The sequence below is a fragment of the Trichechus manatus genome, unplaced genomic scaffold, assembly GCF_000243295.1.
Source record: "Trichechus manatus latirostris isolate Lorelei unplaced genomic scaffold, TriManLat1.0 scaffold00172, whole genome shotgun sequence".
NCBI classification, from domain to species: domain Eukaryota; kingdom Metazoa; phylum Chordata; class Mammalia; order Sirenia; family Trichechidae; genus Trichechus; species Trichechus manatus.
Genome location: NW_004444108.1, coordinates 5,683,073 through 5,706,993, shown reverse-complemented (window position 1 = coordinate 5,706,993; position 23,921 = coordinate 5,683,073). Strand labels below are relative to the sequence as shown.

The following is a 23,921-nucleotide window of genomic DNA, read 5'->3' as shown; positions in this document are numbered from 1 at the left end:
CCAAAAAAAAAAAAAAAAAGGTCGAGGAAGGAGAGGGTTGACATGTCATTGGGTTGTTACCCAATGTCATAAAACAATATGTACAATATGTGTACTAACTGTTTAATGAGAAACTATTTGTTCTGTAAACCTTCACCTAAAGTACAATGAAAAATAAATATATAGCCTATTGTTGTTGTTGTTTGTTATCGAGTCAATTCCGGCTTACAGCGACCCTGTACGATGGAGTAGAATTGTCCCATAGAGTTTCCTAGGCTGCAGTCTTTACAGGAGCAGATTGTCAGGTCTTTTCTCCCGCGGAGTGGCTGGTGGGTTGGAGCAGCTAACCTTTTGGTTACCAGCCAGGCACTTAGCCATTGTGCCACTATGTCCATCCATAAGATTATAGCCTAGGAAACCCTATGGAGCACTTCTGCACTGTCACATGGGGTCGCTATAAGTTAGAATTGATTTGACGGCATACGACAACAACAACAAATCTTTACAGGAGCAGATGGCTAGGTCGTTTCTTCCTGGCGGTCGTTAGTGGGTTCGAACCTTTTGATTATCAGCCAAGCATCTTATCCATTGTGCCACCGGGGCTCCTTTAATGTAACCTAGAGTGTATTATTTAATTGCCCTGAACTGAGGTTCATAGTAAACCCTTAACTTCCAAACTCAAGCGTAAGTAATCCTAAACTACTCTTTTTTAATATCAGTCTTGGCTCTATTGATGCTCTGGTACTGCACTCTTCAAGAATCTAGCTAGTGCTGGAATGTGTGGGCAGCAGTGAACACCTTCTCCCATTATTGACCATTGGGTTATGGGAGGCCGTGACCAGGAAGACCTTTTGCCACATTCAGGTCAAGAGAGGGAGAATTTTGAAGTGAAGATGATAAGACCCTGAGACACTATTTAGGACCTACCATGCATTTATGGCCACCCATTTGTACAAAACACCCTTTGTGTGGATAAAATGTTGTGCAACTAGTTTGTACTGGCATAAAAGAATTTCCACATATGCCTACCCCCAAAAAATGTTTTCAAATTGGAGATTCAGACAAATCCCATTCAAGCCAAGGTATAAATAATAAATGTGTATTTATTTGAATTTCTTGATAGTGAAAGCTGTGCAGACAATAGACTTGTTTATTTCTGAAGAGGATTTATGTTAAAAGAAAATCTCCTGGGGCATTAAGAGAAAAAGCCTGCAAAAAGCACTCTAGTAAATTATAACTCTGAGGTAAAATATGACAACAATAATTGCTAAAATAAAAACCATATAAAACTCACATATACTGTATGTTATGATTTTTCAACTTTTTCATTATTTAGTTTATTCCTGTCACTGGAAGAGCTGCTCCTGGGAAATTAATTGGCATCTTTTAATGCACTGCTTTTCCATCCGTTTGTCTTACTGTGGTGGCTTGTCTGTTGCTGTGATGCTGGAAACTATGCCATCTGTATTTCCTATACCAGCAGGGTCACCCATGGTGGACAGGTTTCAGCAGAGTAGGTCTACTTCTGAAAAAAATGACCACTGAAAACATGAATAGAAACAGAGTGTTGTCTAATATAGTGCCAGAAGATGAGCTTCTCAGGTTGGAAGGCACTCAAAATATGACTGGAGAAGAGGTGCCTCCTCAGATTAGAGTTGATCTTAATGACACGGATGGAGTCAAGCTTTTGGGACCTTCATTTGCTGATGTGGTACAACTCAAACTGACAAGAAACAGCTGAAACATCCATTAATAATTGGAACAGGGAATGTATGAAGTCTGGATCTAAGAAAATTGGAAGTTGTCAAAAATGAAATGGAACGCATACACATGAATATCCTAGGTATTAGTGAGCTGAAATGGACTGCTAACGGCCATTTTGACTTGGACAGTCATATGATCTACTATGCCACGAATGACAAATTGAAGAGGAATGGTGTTACATTCATTGTCAAAAAGAAAATTTCAAGATCTATCCTGAAGTACAACACTGCCAGTGATAGGATAATATCCATAGGCCTACAAGGAAGACCAGTTAATATGACTACTATTCAAATGTACACACCAACCACTAATGACAAAGATGAAGAAATTGAAGATTTTTACTAACTTCTACAGTCTGAAATTGATTGAACATGCAATCAAGATGCATTGATAATTACTGGTGATTGGAATGCAAAAGTTGGAAAAAAAGGATCAATAGTTGGAAAATATGGACTTGGTGATAGAAACGACTTTGGAGATTGTATGAGAGAATTTTGCAAGAACAATGACTTATTCATTGCAAATTCCTCTTTTCAGCAATATAAATGGTAACGTTACAAGCTTCTGATGTTTTGTTTACTTACATAACTGCACTTGTAATTGCAGAACAGATAATTAATGTGGTAAAATTATATTTGCATAGTTATTTGATTTCAAAATGAATTATCACACAGTATGCATGCATACATTGTTATTCTTCATTTAATGGGAGACATACTAAATGTACTAATAATTTGTAAATATTTTTCCTAAACTAAAAAAATTATATTAAGCATAGCTAATTCCATTCCAAGATGTAAGGACATCAGTGGTTTAACATTTAAAGAAAACTTTAGCATAACCAGTAGGGGGAAAATATGACTCAATGATAGAAGAAAATACAGCATGAGCTTCACCCTTAAGTGATTCTCTTCAATAAGAATGTGTTGAGTATCTTCTACATGTCTTACCAGATACACTGTTGTATATGGGATAATTTGGGGGTTGAGAAAATGATGAAGCAGATATGCAAAAAGATAGAATCACAAAATGATGACACTGTAATAGATCTAGGAATAAAATATTTTGGAAAAAAATGAATATGAAGGAGTTCTTAATATAACTACAGAAGCAAATTATGAATAAATTATAGTAAAATATCTCTTAAGTTACATGACTCGTGTCTGAAAGTTTTAGATAATAAAAATAAAAATTGAACAGGGAATTATGAAATATGATAAAATACAATAGCAAAAAAAATGAAGTAACAGTAACAAAAGCAACTGGGGCAAACAGGTTTGGGAACATACACCACTGACTCCTGGTTTATAGGATTTACATGATAAGAGCTGAAGCATGTGGGTATACTAGAGCATAATCTGCTAACTTGAGCAGAAAGGTTATCTTAGCCATTATTCAGATATTTTATAGGGTGGATAAATATTTGGTTATTCTGGTTAGTCAGTTAAGTGGACATCAGTAAATACTTTTGCTGTAATTAGATGTTTAAGAAGACTACATAAGAAGACTCTGAAACTCACTCTTAAAGGTCAAGTAACTAAAGGAAAAGGAAGAAATGATAAAGTAAAAGAACTAAGCAGAAAATTTCAAAGGGCAGCTCGAGAGGACAACGTAAAGTATTATAATGACATGTGCAAAGAGCTGGAGACAGAAAACCAAAAGGGAAGAACACTCTCAGGATTTCTCAAGCTGAAAGAACTGAAGAAAAGATTCAAGCTGTGAGTTGCAATAGTGAAGGATTCTATGGGGAAAATATTAAATCACGCAGGAAGCATCAAAAAAAGATGGAAGGAATACACAGAGTCATTATACCAAAAAGAATTGGCCGACATTCAACCATTTCAAGAGGCAGCATATGATCAGGACCTGATGGTACTGAAGGAAGAAATCCAAGCTACACTGAAGGCATTGGGGAAAAACAAGGCTCCAGAAGTTGACGGAATATCAATTGAGATGTTTCAACAACGGATGCAGCCCTGAATGTGCTCACTTGTATATGCCAAGAAATTTGGAAGACAGCTACCTGGCCAACCAACTGGAAGAGATCCATATTTATGCCTATTCCCAGGAAAGGTGATCCAACCGAATGCAGAAATTATCAAACAATATCATTAAAATCACACACAAGTAAAATTTTACTGAAGATCATTCAAAAGCGGCTGCAGCAGTACATTGACAGGAAACTGCCAGAAATTCAGGCCAGATTCAGAAAAGGATGTGGAACTAGGCATATCATTGCTGATGTCAGATGGATCCTGGCTGAAAGCAGAGAACACCAGAAAGATGTTTACATGTGTTTTATTGACTATGCTAAGGCATTCGACTGTGTGGATCATAACAAATTATGGATAACATTGCAAAGAATGGAAATTCCAGAACACTTAATTTTGCTCATGAGGAACCTGTATATAGATCAAGAGGTGAGGCAGTTGTTTGGACAGAACAAAGGAGGTACTGCACGGTTTGAAATCAGGAAAGGTGTGCATCACGGTTGTATCTTTCACCATACCTATTCAAACAGTATGCTGAGCAAATAATCCGAGAAGCTGGGCTATATGAAGAACAGGGCATCAGATTGGAGGAAGACTCATTAACAACCTGCGTTATGCAGAAGACACAACCTTTCTTGCTGAAAGTGAAGAGGACTTGAAGCACTTACTGATGAAGATCAGAGACCACAGCCTTCAGCATGGATTACACCTCAACATAAGAAAACAAAAATCCTCACAACTGGACCAATAAGCAACATCATGATAAACGGAGAAAAGATTGAAGTTGTCAAGGATTCCATTTTACTTGGATCCACAATCAACACCCATGGAAGCAGCAGTCAAGAAATCATAAGATGCATTGCATTGGGCAAATCCTCTGCAAAAGACCTTTTTAAAGTGTTGAATAGCAAAGATGTTACCTTGAAGACTAAGGTGCACCTGACCCAAACCATGGTATTTTCAATTGCATCATATGCATGCAAAAGCTAGACAATGAATAAGGAAGATTGAAAAAGAATTGACGCCTTTGAATTGTGGTGTTAGTGAAGAATATAGAATATACCGTGGACTGCCAGAAGAACGAACAAATCTGTCTTGGAAGAAGTACAGACAGAATGCTCCTTAGAAGCAAGGGTAGGGAGACTACGTCTTACATACTTTGGACATGTTGTCAGGAGGGACCAGTCCCTGGAGAAGGACATCATGCTTGGTAAAGTACAGGATCAGCCAAAAAGAGGAAGACCCTCACTGAGATGGATTGACACAGTGGCTGCAACAATGGGCTCAAGCATAACAATGATTGTGAGCATGGCGCAGGACCAGGCAGTGTTTCGTTCTGTAATACATACGGTCGCTATGAGTTGGAACTGACTTGACAGCACCTGCCAACAACAACAAAACACATAGCATGCATGTTGTCATTGTTGGTTGCCATCAGTATAGCATGTATATGATATCCTAAATTATGGATACGTCTAGATTAATACATAGATGTTTAAAAGATGATGAGTATGGCATCAACTGGAATTTCTCAGCAATTCCTTCTGATGGTGAGAGGTGTGGTGCCTTACAGGAGAATCTAGAAGGATAAAATATCAAAATCTGGAGGTAGCAAAAGGAGAAACACATGTCTGTATCATGTTATGAACAATTCATGACATGTTATTTTAAAAAATGCCAAAAGAAGGTGGCTACTATTCATAATTTGACAAAATGGAAATATTATCTTAGAAGAATTCCTCTATACAGAGCATTAAATTTGTGTGTGTGTGTGTACAGAATTCTTGGGCACACTGCTTAGAGAAAGAGATATGATTCCAAAGGGTTGTTCCAAGTAGCAAATGATAGTCTTGTAAAGATAGCAGGTCCAATTAACAGGTGTCCCCTTTATTTTACTGAGCTCCATAATGAGTCAGTCATGTGAGCCTGAGAATTAGTACTGAATAACTAAATTACTTGGTGTAATAGAGGTGAAAAGAATTTGAAATTACGTAGGAAATTCCAGGTGAGAGAACACAACAATGTGAAAATTAGAGACAGAAGAGAAAAAATTAAAATGTGGTCATGAAGCAAAGGAGGACTTTCACAAAAGAGAATAAAAGTTTTTTAAGGTGTTTATAATGAGGTTATCAATGTAACCTCCTTGCTCTGTGCCTCTCTTAGATTTTAAACGAAGTCCACATCACCCATAAATAATTTTGTGTGAGTAGATTTTTGGTAGTATTTTAAGAAATTCTGAGTTTTATATCCAAATTGGCGATTGACAAATCCAGGAACTAAATGACTGGACTCAGAAGCTAGAGCACAAGGGGACTGTGATCCTGTATCACATTTTGGGAGGTTTGTCTTCAATCATCTGAACTAAGGTGAAATACCCAGTTGTGATCTGCCTTGAGTTCCTACTCCAGAACAGAATTGTGGGGAAGGGATCTTAACCTTAACTGCCCCCACTGTTGAATAAACTGTGCAAGGAACGAGAGAATGACTCTGGACAAAGCACAAGTGTTTTAAGAACAAAACTTGAGCATCTGAGAGAAATAGTGCAAACTACTCTGAGGTCAACCCTCAAAAACTATGGAGGAATGCCCTGTTTGGAACAGAAGGTTGTATGCCATGTAGGAAGTGAGTGAGAACCTTGAAAATGATAGTTTCACTTAGTAGTTATGGGCACAGAAGGGCTAGTAAGGAATCAGAGCCTTTTGGAGGAGGAGAAATAAATTTCATGACTGATATGCTTGTTGAATAAAGACCTATAATCTGGTACAGAAAATCCTAGAGACTACGCTACTACATAGAACTGTCTACTGGGAAACCACTGGCCAAGATCTTTCAGAAAGTATAGCTATCCTAGGAGAATCCTAGATGGATAAAAAGTTTGTTGTTGTTAGGTGCCCTCGAGTCTGGTCTGACTCGTACTGACTCTATGTACAATAGCACAAAATACTGCGTGGTCCTGCATCATCCTCACAATCACTGCTATGCTTGAGCCCATCGTTACAGCCACTGTGTCATTCTGTCTTATTCAGGGTCTTCCTCTCTTTCGCTGACCCTCAACTTTACCCAGCATGATGTCCTTCTCCAGAGATGGTCCCTCCTGATAACATGTCCAAAGTATGTGAGATGAAGTCTCGCCATGTGGCAACATGCCTATAGTGATTAGAAGCTTGACCTATAGGGTGAGGTTACCTGGATTCTAACACAACTCTGTAATGTATAATCTAAGTAATTCTGGGAAAGATTTTTTCTCTATCTTGGAGATCTTACAGATGAGGAAAATAACATTATCTGGTATACAGTGTAGTTGTGCAGATAAATGAGATAATCCATGGGAAGTACTTTGCATGCTTGTCACCTAAGAAGCAATACTAAAATTATGACTTCTATTTCATTATTATTTTTGTTATAAAAAAATGGCATGAAGAGAATGCACAAAAGTATTTACAGTGTTTATTTTGAACTGTGATTATGGATTTTTTTTTTTTTAATTTTACTAGGGTGTTTTTTCCCCAAGTTTTTGTCAATGAACACGCTATTTTGATTTAAAGAAGTAATTCCCTAATTGTCAATTATTTACAAGTCAAAAACATTCTTTTGTAGAAGATAAATTACAAATGATAATTTCTAAGGAAAAGTTTCCTAAACAAAATCCCTTTAAAAGTCAAATACCCATACCATACCCATTGACATCAAGTCAATTCCGACTCATGGCGACCCTATAGGACAGAGGAGAACTGCCCCATAGGGTTTACAAGGAGTAGGTGGTAGATTCAAACTGCCAGCCTTTTGATTAGCAGCTTAGCCCTTAACCACTGCATACCAGGCCTCCAAAAGCCAAATACATGAATGCAATTCAAATTAGATTTTATTCAGTGCCATGCTATTCTCTATAAAATAACTGATAAAAAAAATTGACATATTTTTCCTCAGTGTTTAACACTGGGGTTGAGTATTTGGGAATATGCAAAGGCAGATTGGAAATTTCCAAAAGACTTCATTTAGAATCTCTCATATTTAGCAATTAATAATTTTACTTAAAAAAAAAACAATTAGCCTCTGATGCCTTTCAATTTGTAATACCAGTTCACCACAAATCATTTTTTTCTGAAGCTCAGTAATTAAAGTAAATAGTCTCAGTGGAATACCCATGTCAGATTAAATAATATCAACTGACTGTGCAGTACTTTAAACAAAATTCTGTATCATGTTAAGTATATTCAACTTCTAGTATGTGTATTTTCCATTGTTTTGATTTATTGCCTGTTTGCTTTTCTGTGCCTATATTAGATGGAGCTCCCACTTTAGGTAGCATTAACTTTGGGACTATTCATTTCTATTTGCACATAAGATTTTTCTAACATTTCTAATTTTATGAAACTTTTTCTTTACTCTTTTTCCTATTATGCCCTCTGCTCAGTCTGGTGTAACCTTTCAGGGAACTACGACCTTTATTATAAAACATGCAAAAATTAATTACACAGAGTTTTATTTTTAATGCCAAGAATAAACATTAAAACACTACTGTCCCATTCAAAATCAAATTGTTAGATAATGCATTTATTGCCAAGATGAATTTTTTTCCCCACAATGTATTTGAGACTGTCTAAAATATAACTCAAGATTGAATTGAATTATTATAAATGCACTTACTGGAGTCCTGGTGGCATAGTGATTAAGAGCTTGGCTGCTAACCAAAAGGTTGGCAGTTGAAATCTACCAGCCACTCCTTGGAAAACCTGTGGGGCAGGTCTACTCTGTCCTATAAGGTTGCTATGAGTTGGAATCAACTTGACAGCAATGGGTCAGGTCAGTATCTAGGCACTTGTGATTTTGGGGGGATGACCATAATGTCTGGACACATTCAAATAAACCATGGAGCTTAGTGTAATAAGTCTAACTGAATGATATAGTCTTACTTTTGAAAACAAAACCTGGATATTTTGGCAGACACTCAATAGCTATTCACAAAAATTAGATTCAATAACCAAGTGTTATTTCAACTAGCCCTGAATGAGGACTGAATGGCAAGGACAGCTCATTGTCACCCAGTGTCCATTCTCCCTTTTTCCAGTCAATAATAGAAACCTCATGTTTTAGATAGACTCGTGGATGCTGAGTTTGAGACCATAGTCATGGCCTCCCTTGCATCATGACAGCCATATGACTATGGTTTTGCCTAAGGGATATGAGCAAAAATTATGTTTGCAACCTCCAGTACGTTTCCTTGAAGAGAAGCTTTTTGTCTTCCACTTTTTATTTCCCCTTTCCATGGAGTGGAATTCAGAAGTGATGATGGACAGCCTTCTTCATCAACATGGATGAGAACAACATACTAGAGTGTGCTTGAGTTAAAAGCAGGAGGGACCTGGATTCCTGAATTCGGGTGCAGAGAAGAACCCCCTTCTCCTCTAGCAACCTACAGCTTGGGCTTTTACTTGTGAGAGAAATAGCTCTTCTACTTGTTGGAGCCACATTTATTTTAGTCTCAGTTGAAACAGCCAAATAATATCTTGATAATACTACAATAATAAAACAAAACAATCCCCAGTTGCCACTGAGTCAGTTCTGACTCATGGCAACCCCATGTATGTCAGAGTAGAACTGTGCTCAATAGAGTTTTTAAGATAAAGTACTTAATATTATTAATAAATATTATTATTTATAATATAAACAATAACGTTTATATTATTATGTTAAATTATAATAATATAAATAATATTTAATAATATTAATATATATATTAATACTGATAGATATTTAATATCTAATGTATCAACACTCTATATTTTAATAAGTGGTTAGGCCCCAGATATATAGCATTTTCCAGTTTACAAAATGTTTTTTAGTTTTCCTTGACCTTACAAAAACCCTGTGAAGCAAGTGCTGTTATCTTCATTTCACAGATGAAAAAACTAAAGCTTGGGAAGTTTTACTTTGTTAAAAAACACCTCAATGAGTATGTTCAAATATAACATATTTGAATATATAAAGTCTAGTTTTAAAAACAAACTCATGGAAGTTTCAGTTATGTTGACTTTCCTTCTTCAAAGTCTTTATTAGCACTATCACTTAATGCTACTGAGTCCTGGCTGTAATCCTAACTAACTCTGTGACCCCTAGCAAGTTGCTTAATCTCAGAGGATCTCAAGTTTCCTCATCTGAAAATGAGATTCTTGGGTCATTTCTAAAAAGTAATTTCTCTGATTCTCACTTTAAAATTTTAGGGTATTTTCTGTTACTGCCTGTTCATGATGCAGGCAGAAGGTCTACTTACTTACTCTTTTAATTATTTTTGTGTGTTGATTGTATCACCCCCAACTTACTATAAACTGCTAGAGGCCACGAATATGAATCTTTCCCCTGTTACCTCTGAAAAAATCAAGAATGTGCCGCCCAATATGTTAGCCGCTATCTACATGTGACTGTTGAGCGCTTGAAATGTGGTTAGTCCAAAGTGAGATGTGTTATAATTTCAAAATACACACTGGATTTTAAAGACTTAGCTAAAAAATAATAATAATTTAAATTATCTCCATAATTTTTATATTGATTGCATGTTTAAATAATATATTTCAGATATATTGTTAAATAAGATATTAAAGTTAATTTCACCTATTTCTTTGTATTTTTTTAACGTAGCTACTAAAAATGTTAAATTGGTTCACATTATGTTTTCACTAGACCACGTTGTTCTAGAACATTACTGGAAACATAGTCTGTGTTATGGGGCAGATAGGCTAGCCATACTCTGGGCCCGTGTCATCGTTTTCCTGAGCACACTGCTAGACATTTACCAGCCTTATGACCAGTGGAATGTAGGTGAGATGGCTGTATGCTCCTTTTAGGCCTGGCTTTTAGAAACCTCCCGCAGGTTGCCCACCATGTCACCATATTCTTTACTTTCTATTGGTGGCCTGAGTTGACAGCAACTCGGTGAATATGGAGGAGCCAAAGGATGACAAGAGCCTGGCTGCTTAAATTGCTGAGTGGAAGAGAGTTGTTCAGATATCATGAACATCTGTTCATGGCTTCACCTGGGCAAGAAATAAATGTCTGATGTGTTAAGGCACTGAGATCGAGTGGTTTATCTGCTGCAACAGGTAAGTATTAGAACTAAGTACTCCCAAGCAAACAGCTTTATTCCCTGGAGGGGATAGCAAAGCAATAGTGACATGAATCTTTGGGAAAGTTAAAAAATATAGAAAATCCTCTACAGCAAGTCTCTCAGCTCTCCAAATATTAGAGATGAGAACATTTCTACTGACCATCCAAACTACTCTAGCCACCCGTCTACCATATTAATCCCAATGATCTCTTTCCTCTTTAAAACTCTCACCCTGGATTAGAGACTTCTAATGTAAATTACTTTAATGTGACATATTGTGTGCTTTTGTTGTTTTAATAGCACATGAAACATGCTGGTGTTAAGGTGTTAACCCTGTCATCCTTTTATTTTTAAAGGAAAAAAAAAACTTATAAAATGTCACATATTCCGCTTTTCTTGTCTCCCTCACCATAGGGGCAGAATTGCTCATTTAAAGGATAATAGGAAAAGAGGTGAATACGTCTTAAAATGGCAAAATGTGTTTTCGTAAACACCAGCCCATTGGCTCAACTCCAGATGCCTAATCAGGCTCTTTCATTTGAGAACCTTTAAAATAAGTGTTTGCGTTCTTTAATTGAACTCCGCACGTCATATTCTGTGGACCTTATAAAATTTGGCTATCAAGTGGCCTGCGATACCAGCTGGAAAACTGCTTAGGAAGTAATGGGAAGGGACAGTATCAGGAATCCTCTGATTCAACTGCCCCAGCACTTTGCCCAAAGAAGCTGGCCCCAGAATTAACAAGCAGCTTGTATCCCAGCAGGGTCTAAAGAGGAAAGAAATGTTTACTATACCCAGTGGGTGCATTTAGTTCAATCACGTGCTGCTTCTCCTCCAAAAAGTGAAAACTGGACACTAAGAAAAGCCCTTTTAAGTAAAAAGTCCTAGTTAGAGATAGAACATATTCTCAAGGAAGTGGAGAGTGAATACTACGTCAAAAGGTGCTGTTATGAGAGAGATTTTAGTAGGTGGGGGATGTACAGGTAAGCAGGGACACCTTCGCTTCTCTTACTCTCATGGACCCTTCGTGTTTTGAAATGTGGGGCATTTCTAATCAGATAAACACATTAGCATGGGTCAGGCAGTTGACCCATATAAAATCAATTGCAGATTCCCTTTGATTTATTCAGCTTAGATCTAGTCGTGTCACTTCTCCGCTATATCACCTCATTAAACTGGAAAGTATTTCTTTATTTTTATCTTCTGGAATTTAGTGAAACAACTGTTGATTTATTTGATAAAGGGGATCAAGAAAGGTAAAACATAATTAATAGCATTTATGTTAGCTTTTTAACCAAATTTTGCTTCCTTGAAATCCTATGAAATGTAAATCTGGTTACAAGTTAAGGGCACAGGCTTTGGAATCAGAATGAGCTGGATATGAATCTCAGCATTGCTGAAGCCACTTAAATTCTTTCAATCTTATCTGAAATGTGAGTAATATGTAAAGTTGTTGTGAGATTGGAGATGATATGTGTAAAATACCTAGCACAGATTACCACAGTATATGTATTGCCTGTACTGTATTAATCAGGATTCCGTAATGACTTGAATACAGACTATAGAAAATCTGATCCAATATAAATGTGTTGTTGGCTAAGCAGAAGATACGTAGGTCATGAAGAAGCAATGCCAACATTATGTTTAACAACCATCCCTGTAGTACACCCCTATTGACCAAAAGGAGGCAGCAAGATGTGGTATGAGGTTCAGTCATCTGGGCCAGTGCGAACATAGGTGGGAGGATAAGCCTTGGTTTTGCATACTTAGCTCTCTTTTCATCATCAAGTGACCTTTTCACAACTGCTCAAAAAGTAGCTAGAAAGTCCTAGTTTTCTTAAAGAGCACAGTGATAATCTGTGGTTTATTGTCTGCAAAATATTACACGTCAGACACAAAAACAATCTTCTTGCAGAATGTAGTGGTGTACTGTAGGCATTAATGACATTCTTGTAACTTTTTTTCCAGGATTTTAGCATTTTCATTTTGCTGATTAAAACTTGTTGTAGATGATAATTATGCCAGTTTTTTAAAATAATTCAAACACTGAAAAATGATTTTAAAATCTTTAAATGACTTTTATCAGAATTTTATTTCTCAGAGGGTTTCTACTTAGGGAAAATTTGCTTAGATTATGCCCTTTTGTCATATTCTCAGTAAGTGTTAAATCAATGTAAAATGAGTGGATTTATGTTTCTAAAAATAACCTCTTTCACAGGAAGAAGAACTAAGGAAGAGTGGGGAAGCCAAATATGCCCACTTGAGTGATGAACTTCATGTATTAATTGAAGTGTTTGCTCCGCCAGGGGAAGCTTATTCACGTATGAGTCATGCATTAGAAGAGATTAAAAAATTCCTGGTTCCCGTAAGTGCTTTACACTTTTTACAAATATGTTTCTCATCAGTTTCTATTAAAAGATGTGCCTTTGATCTTGACTGGATTTTTAGAGGAACATATATTTCAAAGTTAGTATCTATTTATAGGGTTGATAAAATAGGATACCAAAAACACTTAGCACAAAACCTAGAATGCTGTCACATAATGACGGTTTCACAGCAGTCTGTGTCTTCAGTACATTAAATTACTTGCTCCAGTTCATAGCCATGAAGCAAAAGATAATAAACCATATAAACATAAATAAATTGTTGAAATTGTATGTTTTTTTTCTTGTGTCTTAATCACTTGATAGTTGAAACATGTAAGTAGCAGTTTATAATTAATAGAGAAATCATTTGCAAATACAGTGGGTGGATAAAGAGATTACATTTTTAATATTTGTAATAAGATAATGCTAGTATTTTAAAAATATGAAATGTATTTTTATGTGATGGTATGCCAGGTGGTTTTAATAAATTATAGTGTAAAATAATCAGTTTTAATAGAGCCAGACATTTGATGACATCAAGCAAAGACTGGAAAAATCAATCATTGCACTGTATAAGAGTGGCAGAGAATGTTCATTTAATAAGGCAGTAAATTCAGGGTTTCCTACTGAGTAGAATTCTCTACTGATTTTCTAAGAAAATATAGGAAGATTGAACGAATAAAGCTTTCCTCAATGTTGACAATTAGGATTCTAGGAAGAGGTCATTTAAATAAAATTCTTGGCACCAATCTTAGAGCTAGGAATAAGATAATTAGAATAGAAGGCTGAATAAAATTTTCTGGAATACCTAGGCAGAAATCTTGGGTACTGAGGAGAGAGAGAGATTAGCTGAAATTAATCTATGCAGTAAAGAAATACCGTAGATGCCTAAACTCTGCAATAAACTCAGAGGAATTGGTTGTTTGATTGGCAAAAAGTTATTTAATTGGTAGTGATATAGAGAATGGGAAAGAAAAACAAGCTCAGAGACATTTCAGAATATAAAAACATTACAATCTGGATACATAATCTGTTTATAACCAAAAATCAAACCCATTGCTGTAAAGTCGATTCCAACTCATAGCGACCCTATAGGACAGAGTAGAACTGCCCCCTAGGGTTTCCAAGGAGCAGCTGGTGAATTCAAACTGCTTGACCTGCTCTTAACCACTGCACTACCAAGGCTAGTTTAAAATAAACTTCTGTCAAGATAAGTTTCTAAAATAATCCTATACTAAGCTGATTATTTCTTAACTACATATGCGCACATAATTTCTGCACAATTTATTATCTGATGCTTATCTAAACACCTCCTTAAATAGATCCTGTATTTCTTAAGAATGAGGATGCTATGTTCGCTCTTCCTCTGCCTCCAAACTAAATGTGTAGTGCTGTTGGGTAAAGAGTTTTACTATATTTAGCTCAGAGCAGACCTGTAGGACTGCCTACATTACTAACTCATTTCCTGACTGTAGACAAGTCATTTGAATTCTCAGAGCTTCAGCTTATTCATCTTTAAAATGAATATAATTATATTGACTAACCTCTATCACAGAAGCCCTGGTGGTGTAATGGTTAAGTGCTATGGCTGCTAACCAAAAGGTCGGCAATTCAAATCCATCAGGTGCTCCTTGGAAATTCTATGGGGCAGTTCTATTCTGCCCTGTAGGGTCCCTATGAGTTGGAACTGACCCAACGGCAACAGGTTTGGGTTTTTTTTTGTTGTTGTTGTTTAATCGCTATCACAGTTATTGTGAATATTAAATGGGGTAATGTATATGAAAGCACTTAGGAAATTATCAAGCACTATATAAATGGATTTTTTTAATGTATTTTATTGTTACAGTAGGAGAAGGAATCTTGGAATGACTTTTTTGCATGGATAATATATAACACAAAATAATATTTCATTGTTGCATAATACTGGACCTAAGCTCTGGTCTAGGTTAATTCTCATGATACTTATAATCATTTTATTTATATCTCTCCACTGAAATATACGCTCAGTGTGGGCAGAGATGGCTGTCTCTGTCTTGGTCAACACTGTACCCCCATCATTTAGCCTGGTGCCTGGCATAGTAAGCATTTGATAGTCTGACTGCTGAAATGATTGGGGTAAAGGCACCAGGAGTGATGCAGAGGAACAAAACAGCTGTCTGAATCAGATTTAGGAGCCCTAGTGACAGGTGGTTAATCAGCTGCTAACCAAAAGCTCGGCTGTTTGAACCCACCAGAGGCTCCGTGGGAGAAAAACGTGGTTATCTGCTTCCTTAAAGATTACAGCCTTAGAAACCCTATGGGGCAGTTCTACTTTGCCCTATAGGGTGGCTATGAGTCAGAATTGACTCAACAGCAACAGGTTTGGTTTGGGTTTTGGACCCAACAGTCAGGGAACTCTGGTGGTGCAAACGGTTAAGCACTTAGCTGCTAGCAAAAGATTGGTGGTTCAAACCCATCCAGCAGCTCCATGGGAGGAACACCTGGCGATCTGCTTCTATAAAGATTACAGTTAAGAAAACACTATGAGGTAGTTCCACTCTGTCACATGGGGTCACTATCAGTCAAAATCGACAGCACCTAACAATGCCACCCAACAGTCAAGGTGCACTGTAGATACAGACCCAGATGAACATTGAAAATCTTACCTTGGCTGGTGGGACCTGTCCCTGCCTCTCTGTGATTTCATTTCTTTCCGTCCAAGTGCTCATTCACCGTGCACCAGACATGCTGGCTTTTGGTCATTTAACACTCCAGGTTCACTCCTCCCTAAGAGTATTTGAAGATTCTTCTCCAAAATATAGCATAGTTTCTTAGTTTCCTAGTGCTGGTGTAACAAAAATACCACAAATGGCTTTTAAGAACAGAAATTTAATTTCTCACAGTTCTGGAGGCTAGAAGTTTGAATTCAGGGTGTGGTTCTAAGGAGAAGTCCTTCTTGTGTATTTCAACTTCAGTTGTTGTTGTCATTATCGCGTGCATCAAGTCAATTCCAACTCATAGCTACTTCATGTGACAGAGTAGAACTTCACCATAGGGTTTTCTAGTCTGTAATCTTTACAGAAGCAGGTGGGCAAATCTTTCTCCTGAAGAGCCAGTGGGTGAGTTTGAACCACCAAACTTTCGGTTACTGTTGTTATTAGGTACCGTCGAGTCATTTCGGCTAGTAGCCAAGTGCTTAACCATAGCTGGCAAGCCTTGGAGTGTCTGGGCTTGTAGATTTCATCTGCCTTAGTCATCATCAGCTAGTGTCTGCCTTCCCGCTGTGTCTGTGTGCATGTCTCTGTGTCTATGCTGTTCTCTATATAACTCAGAAGAGATTAGGTTTAGGACTCATCCTAAACTGACATGACTCATTAATCTAACAAAGAAAAGCCAATTCCCAAACAGAGTTACATCCATAGGTATAGGGTTTAGGATTCCAACACATATATTTTGGAAAGATACAATTCAATCCACAACACAAGGCTATCTATCTCCTTATCATTCAGTTCTCAAATGTCAGTTCCACAGGAAATTCTTCCCTGACTACACAATCGACAGTGCCCCCGATTATCTTCTATCATGCAATCCTGTTGTATTTACACTGGCACCCTATTTAACATTGCAAGTCATTATCCCATCACTCACTGCCCCCTTCACTAACTTATTTTCCCCATGGCTCTTAGCGCCCTCAGATATACCATGTACATTTTACTTACTTGATAATTGTCAGCTTCCCTGCTAGAGTGTACATGTCATGAGGGCAGGCATTATTGCACATTTTCACTATTCAATCTTCCTATTTAGAACAATTCCAGACACATAGGAGGCCTTTAATAAATATTTTTTGAGTGAAAAAATGATTTGAATGAATATGCTTTCAAAAAATAAAGAACTATCTTGCTGTCTCTCAATGTTGAATCAGCAAATTTTGCAACTACCAGAAGTCCTTCTACTTATATATTTGTTTCCATTTTCCTTGCTTGCTCAGCACCAAGCAAAGGACGGTATATGTCAATATCAGCCATCACCAGAACCACAAGGGGCAAACATGAACTGCCATTTTTTATTATATGAAATCACATGGTAATAAATTATGCTTTATGTTAGTGAGTATAATTTTAGTTAAGTGAAAAGTGCTTCCACACTGGACTCCTTGTCCCTTGAACATGCCAGGCACAACCCTGTCTTGGGGTGTTTGTACTGCTGTCCTCTGTGCCTTTATGCTGATTTCCTTGCTTCCTATAGTACTTTATTAAAATGTCACCTCTCGATGACACCTTCTCTGGCCACACTATTAATGAAAATTAAACCACCCTGGTGGTGTAGTGGTTAAGAGCTACAGCTGCTAACCAAAAGGTCAGCTGTTCAAATCCACCTGTCACTCTTTGGAAACTCTATGGGGCAGTTCTACTCTGTCCTGTAGGGTCGCTGTGAGGCGGAATCAACTTGACGGCAATGGATTTGGTTTTTGATCCAGTTTAAATTTTATTTATTTATTTTTTAACATTTAACTTATCCTGTCTAACATATGTCTTACTTATTTATCTTGTCTATTATCTTTCTTGTCTATGAGAATGTAAGCTCCATAGGGGCAAGGATTAGCTCTGTCTTATTCATAATTATATCCCAATATTTAGAACAGAAAACCTAGTGGTGTAGTGGTTAAGAATTATGGCTGCTAACCAAAAGGTCTGCAGTTCAGATCCACCAGGTGCTCCTTGGAAACCCTGTGGAGCAGTTCTACTCTCTCCTATAGGGTCACTATGAGTCGGAATCGACTTGAGGGCAACGGCTTTTTTGAATATTTAGAGCAGGGCCTGGCATATAGTAGGTGCTTAATTAATATTTGTTGAATGAATGCAGATAGTAATAATTTATTATATTTGAGACATAATTAGGTTAGCCTTTAGGTCTTGCTGCATTTTGTTGAAATATCATCCATGATTTTACTTGGAGTTTCATACACATAAAAATATGTGTAAGCCATTTTTTGATGCCTAAAACTATGAGTAGAAGGAAATGGTGTTTATAATCCAGGTTTCTTTTGACATTTGATATTAAAGCCCACCAGAAATGCTAATATAACTGGGCATTGACATTTACAAACATCACAGGTGAAGAATTGTAGCCAGAAAGAGGCATGCCAGAACAACCCAGGAACAGGCTAGAGTAGAGTAGGACTCTGGAATGCCACTGAAATATCTTATTCCTCTACACAGCACAGGGTCTGTTCATGCTTAGACCATTTTATTTCCTCCCCGCTTCTGTATGTTATCCAACCCTTCTGTCCGAGCTTGTATGTCTAAGACTGCGGACTTTAAAACCTACATCTCCTCATGAAATATGTGAATGCTGTAGGATGTTGGAAAACAACACAATTTCAGCTCTTTAAATGAATTGTTGAAGACGGAAGAGTTATTACGGTCATGGAAAAAATTTCCAGCCTGCTGGACTCCATTCAGACACTACAGTCTTATCAACGCAAGACATCTGAGGTTGTATGTTTATAGAGTGGAAGATCACTGAAACAACATTAATTTGAACATTCCTAATTTTAAATCAGTTAATGCTTTGGGCATGTACTATGCTTGAGTTTTTCTTATGTTGGCTAATGGATGTTAATAATACAGATTATTGCTGTCAATGTTCATTGCTGTCAAGTTGATTCCAACTCATGGTCACCACATGTGTGTCAGAGTAAAACTGCACTCCATAGCATTTTCAAGGCTGTGATCTTTCGGAGACAGATTACCAGGTATCTCTTTCCAGGCATCTCTGGGTGGATTCCAACTGCCAACCTATTGTCTAGTAGTTAAGCACTTAACTATTTGCGCCACCCAAGGACTATAGTTAGGAGTGTTAAGTAAATCATTACAATATGACAGAGGGATATAAAATGCTAACCTAATATATGCTTCAGTAATGTTAATGCCCTTCCCTTTATAATCTGTAAAAAGGTAAACAGATATTGCCATTATTATATTTTATGATACCCCTTTCTTCTTTCTGAATGTTATTGTGTTGAAAATAAACATAACAAAACATACACCATCTCAACAATTTCCACATGTACATTTCAATGACATGGATTACATTCTTCAATTTGTGCAGCCATTCTTGCTATCCTTTTCCAAATCATTCCACCACTATCTTATTTACCTAGTGCTGTTATAACAGAAGCACCACAAATGGATGGCTTTAACAAAGAAAAGTTTATCTTCTCCCAGTCCAGTAGGCTCGAAGTCTGAATTCAGGGCACCAACTCTAGGGGAAGGCTTTCTCTGTCGGCTCTGGAGGAAGGTCCTTGTCATCAGTCTTTCCTTAACCTGGGAGCTTCTCCACACAGGAACCTCAGGTGCAAAGGACACGCTGTGCTCCCGGCACTACTTTCTTGGTGGTATGAGATCCTTCACTCTCTGCTCACTTCCCTTTCCTTTTCTCTCTTGTAAGGTAAAAGTTGATGCAGGCCACACCCCAGGGAAACTCCCTTGACATTGGATCAAGGATGTGACCTGAGTAAGGGTGTTATACCTCACCCTAATCCTCTTTAACATAATCTAATCTTGCCTTATTAACCACTGGCAGAGATTAGGATTTACAACATATAGGAAAATTGCTTAAGTCACAAAATGGAGGAAAACCACACAATACTGGGAATCATGGCCTAACCAAGTTGACACATGTTTTGGGGGGACACAATTCAATCTATGACAACCACCATTAACAACAACTCAATGCCTCCTAAGCAAAACTCCTCCTCTCCTTCCTCCATCCTACCCTGGTAATCCCTGATAATTTCTGGTTTCTTTATATTTTCTTATTTCATATAAGTGAGATCATATAATATCTGTCCTTCTGCGAGTAACATTTCACTCAGCATCATTTTCAAAGTTCATCCTTATTGTGGAATGCATCAGGACTTCATTTCTCTATATGGCTGAGTAGTGTTCTATTATGTGTATATACTACATTTTGTTTATCCATTCATTTTGGATATTTCAGTTGTTACCACCTTTTGCTGTTGTAAAAAGTGATGCAGTGCACATTGGTGTACAGGTTTCTGTTTGCATTCAAGCCTTCACTTTCTCTGTGTCTTTGCCTAGGATTGGGTTAACTGAGACTGGGTAATACAACAGTTAAGTGCTCAGACGCTAACAGAAAGGTTGGCAGTTGGAACCCACTTAGCGGCTCTGTGGGAGAAAGACCTGACAATCTGCTGCTAAAAGATTAGAGCCTAGAAAACCTTATGGGGGCAGTTCTGCTCTGTCACATGGGGTGGCTGTGAGTCAAAAATCAACCGGACAGCACCTAACAATAACAACAACATGGTAGTTCTGTGTTCAACTTTTTGAGGAACTGCCAAACTGTTTTCCGCAATGACTGTACCATTTTACATTTCCACCAGCAGTGGATGAAGGTTCCGGTTTCTCCACACCTCACCAATACCTGTTGTTCTCTGGTTTGTTTTTTATCTTTGCCATTGTACTAGTGGTGAGGTGGTATCTTATTGTAGTTTTGATTTCCATCTCTAAAATGGTTAATAACATCAAGCATCTTTTCATATGCTTGTTGGCCATTTGAATATCCTCTTTGGTGAAATGTCTATTGAAGTCCTTTGCCCGTTTTTTGATTAGGCTGTTTGTATTTTAGTTAAGTTGTAGAAGTGTTCTATATATTTGGATATTAGACCCTTATCAGATATATGGTCCCTGAATATTTTATCTCAATCCATAGGTTGTCTTTTCACTTTATTGACAAAGTCCTTTGGTGAACAAAAGTGTTTTTTATGAGGTCCCATTTATCTGTTTTGTCTTCTGTTGTCATATCTGATAATCCATCCTTAAAAATAGGTCCTGCAGCCAATACCCCTTTCCTTTGTAGTTCAGGCAGCCACATATGGCTGTGCAGGTTGTGCCCTACACGACACTAAAAAAAAAAAAAAAAATCCATTGCCGCTGAGTCCATTCCAACTCATAGCAACCCTATAGGACAGAGTAGAACTGCCCCACACTAGGGAACGTCATTTACATCATAGCTTGTGAATGGTACCCACTAGGTAGCTCTGAATATAACTTCCCTTTTTCCAACCCTACACACTAAAATAACTAAAAATAAAGACACTTTTATTTTACCAAAATTAGGCTTACTCTTACCTTCAATTAAGGTGAATTAGTAAGTTTTACTAATGATTAATTATTAATGTATGATTAAACCGAACCCATTACCATCATGTCGACTCTGACTCATAGTGACTCTATAAGACAGAGTAGAACTGCCCTATAGGGTTTCCAAGGAGCGGCTGGTGGACTCAAACTGCTGACCTTTTAGTTAGCCGCTAAGCACTTAACCACTGTGCTACCAGGACTCCAGTGCATGATTAAAGCATAGTAAATTGTCTCATAATTAGAAATTTTGAAGCATTCAGCAAAACTATGCTCCTTGAATGTATGTTTATCTACTCTTTCATAAAAAAAGAGAAAAGAAGGAGAGTCCACACAAGAAATTAAATTTCAGTGACAGATAACAAATGCATAACTTAAAGTTTCCCCTTAAGAATTAGTGGTTGACATAGCTAAGTGTTCGCAATACTCCTTTCTGCCAGGCCCTGTCACTCTCTCATAATCTTTCCCAACACAGCTTTCTAGGCAGAACTATGAAATTATCAGAGTTGAAAAAACTTGAAAAGTATTTGTCTTGCCTGGATTAAGTCTCAAATGATCATCACTAGATGTCAGTATTATTTAAAGAGAAGGGGCGTATATGTAGAAAATAGATATTGATAGATAAATAGATATCCTATATTAGTATAATTATATGATTATCCTACACTGTTGTGTTGTTGTTAGGTGCTGTTGAGTCGGTACAACAGAGCAAAGCACTGCCCGGTCCTGTACCATCCTAATAATCATTGTTATGCTTGAGCCCATTGTTGCAGCCACTGTGTCAGTTCATCTCGTTGAGGGTCTTCCTTTTTTTTGATGACACTCTACCTTACCAAGCATGATGTCCTTCTCCAGGGAATGGTCCCTCCTGATAACATGTCCAAAGTACATGAGATGAAGTCTCGCCATCATTCCTCCCACAGAACCAAATCTACCACCTAATATAGTAAAGTTGTTGGTGTCACAGCAACCTGTAACCAACTCTGGTACCACATGCCCTGAAAAAGCTGGGTTTTTGCAGCCTAAGTAAGAGGGGAATTGAAGACAGGAAGGCCAGAGACTCGTCACCATTCTTACCTGATACTGTATCAGTTTTACAAGAATACGCTCTCCCAGTTTACTGTTTGCTACTGTGTGTTATATCATGTGCCCAAATGGTTGTTGTTGACAGTGTTTTCACTTTTATACTTTTCTTCTACAGAAGGAAATTGTCCAACTTCCTCAGGCTACCGTTGCTGGAAATATTTTTCTGATTGCATTTATATAAATTTCTATTCCAGGCAAAACTAATATAATGTGAAACTCTGGTAATTAATATGAGGATGGGTTTGTAAGGAAAGGAACCAAATGAATTTCTTTGGGAGATGGAAATTTTATTGTGGTAGGGGTATTAGTTAATCAGGTCTCAATTATTTGTTAAAATTGAATAGCTAGGACTTGTACATTGCAGTGTATCTAAATTTTACCTAAAATGTAGTGTTAAAGTAAAATAATAATTCAGTGGGTGGGATGTGGGTAGAATTACTGTCATTGCTATTTTTGTTAGGTGCCATCGGGTGGCTTCCAACTCATAGCGACCTTATGTACAACAGAAAGAAACTCTGCCTGGTCCTGTGCCATCCTCACGATCATTGCTATGCTTGAGCCCTTCTTTGCAGCCACTGTATCAGTCTGTCTCATTGAGGGTCTTCCTCTTTTTCTCTGACCCTCAACTTTACCAAGCATAATGTGCTTCTCCAGGGACTGATCCCTCCTGATAAGATGTCCAAAGTACGTGAGACTAAGTCTTGCCATTCTCACTTCCAAGGAGTATTCGGGCTGTACTTCTTTCATGACAGATTCAGTTGTTCTTCTAGCAGTTTGTGGTATATTCAGTATTGTTCTCCAACACCAGAATTCAAAGGTGTCAATTTTTCTTCAGTGTTCAGCTTTCCCATGCATATGAGGCAATTGAAAATACCATGGCTTGGGTCAGGTACACATTAGTCCTTAAGTGATATCTTTGCTTTTTACCACTTTTAAGAGGTCTTTTGCAGCAGATTTGCCCAATGCAATACATCTTTTGATTTCTTGACAACTGCTTCCATGGGTGTTGATTGTGGATCCAAGCAAAATGAAAGACTTGACAACTTCAGTCTTTTCTCGGTTTATCATGATGTTGCTTATTGGTCCAGTTGTGAGGATTTTTTTGTTTTCTTTAAGTTGAGGTGTAATCCATACTGAAGGCTGTAGACTTTGATCTTCACCAGTAAGCGCTCCAGGTCCTCTTCACTTTCAGCAAGCAAGGTTGTGTCATCTCATATCGCAGGTTGTTAATGAGTCTTCCTCCGATGCTGATGCTATGTTCTTCTTCATGAAGTCCAGTTTCTCGGATTATTTACTCAGCATACAGATTAAGTAAGTATGGTGAAAGGATACGACACTGATGCACACCTTTCTTGACTTTAAACCATGCAGTATCCCCTTGTTCTGTATGAACAACTACCTCTTGGTTTATGTACAGGTTCCTTCTGAGCACAATTAAGTGTTTTGGAATTCTCATTCTTTGCAATGTTATCCATAATTTTCTATGATC

The 23,921-nt window shown here is 37.5% G+C and overlaps 1 protein-coding gene across 1 annotated transcript in view; it reads left to right on the top strand.

Annotated features, from left to right (window-relative positions):
* KHDRBS2 (KH RNA binding domain containing, signal transduction associated 2) overlaps nucleotides 1-23,921 on the top strand; it is a gene marked incomplete at its 5' end in the record, with an annotated part of 440,115 nt that overhangs the window by 104,087 nt on the left and 312,107 nt on the right. The window contains one exon of the mRNA XM_004386836.1: nucleotides 13,055-13,201. Coding sequence (XP_004386893.1) covers nucleotides 13,055-13,201 — 147 coding nt within the window. The remainder of the gene's footprint in view (nucleotides 1-13,054; nucleotides 13,202-23,921) is intronic.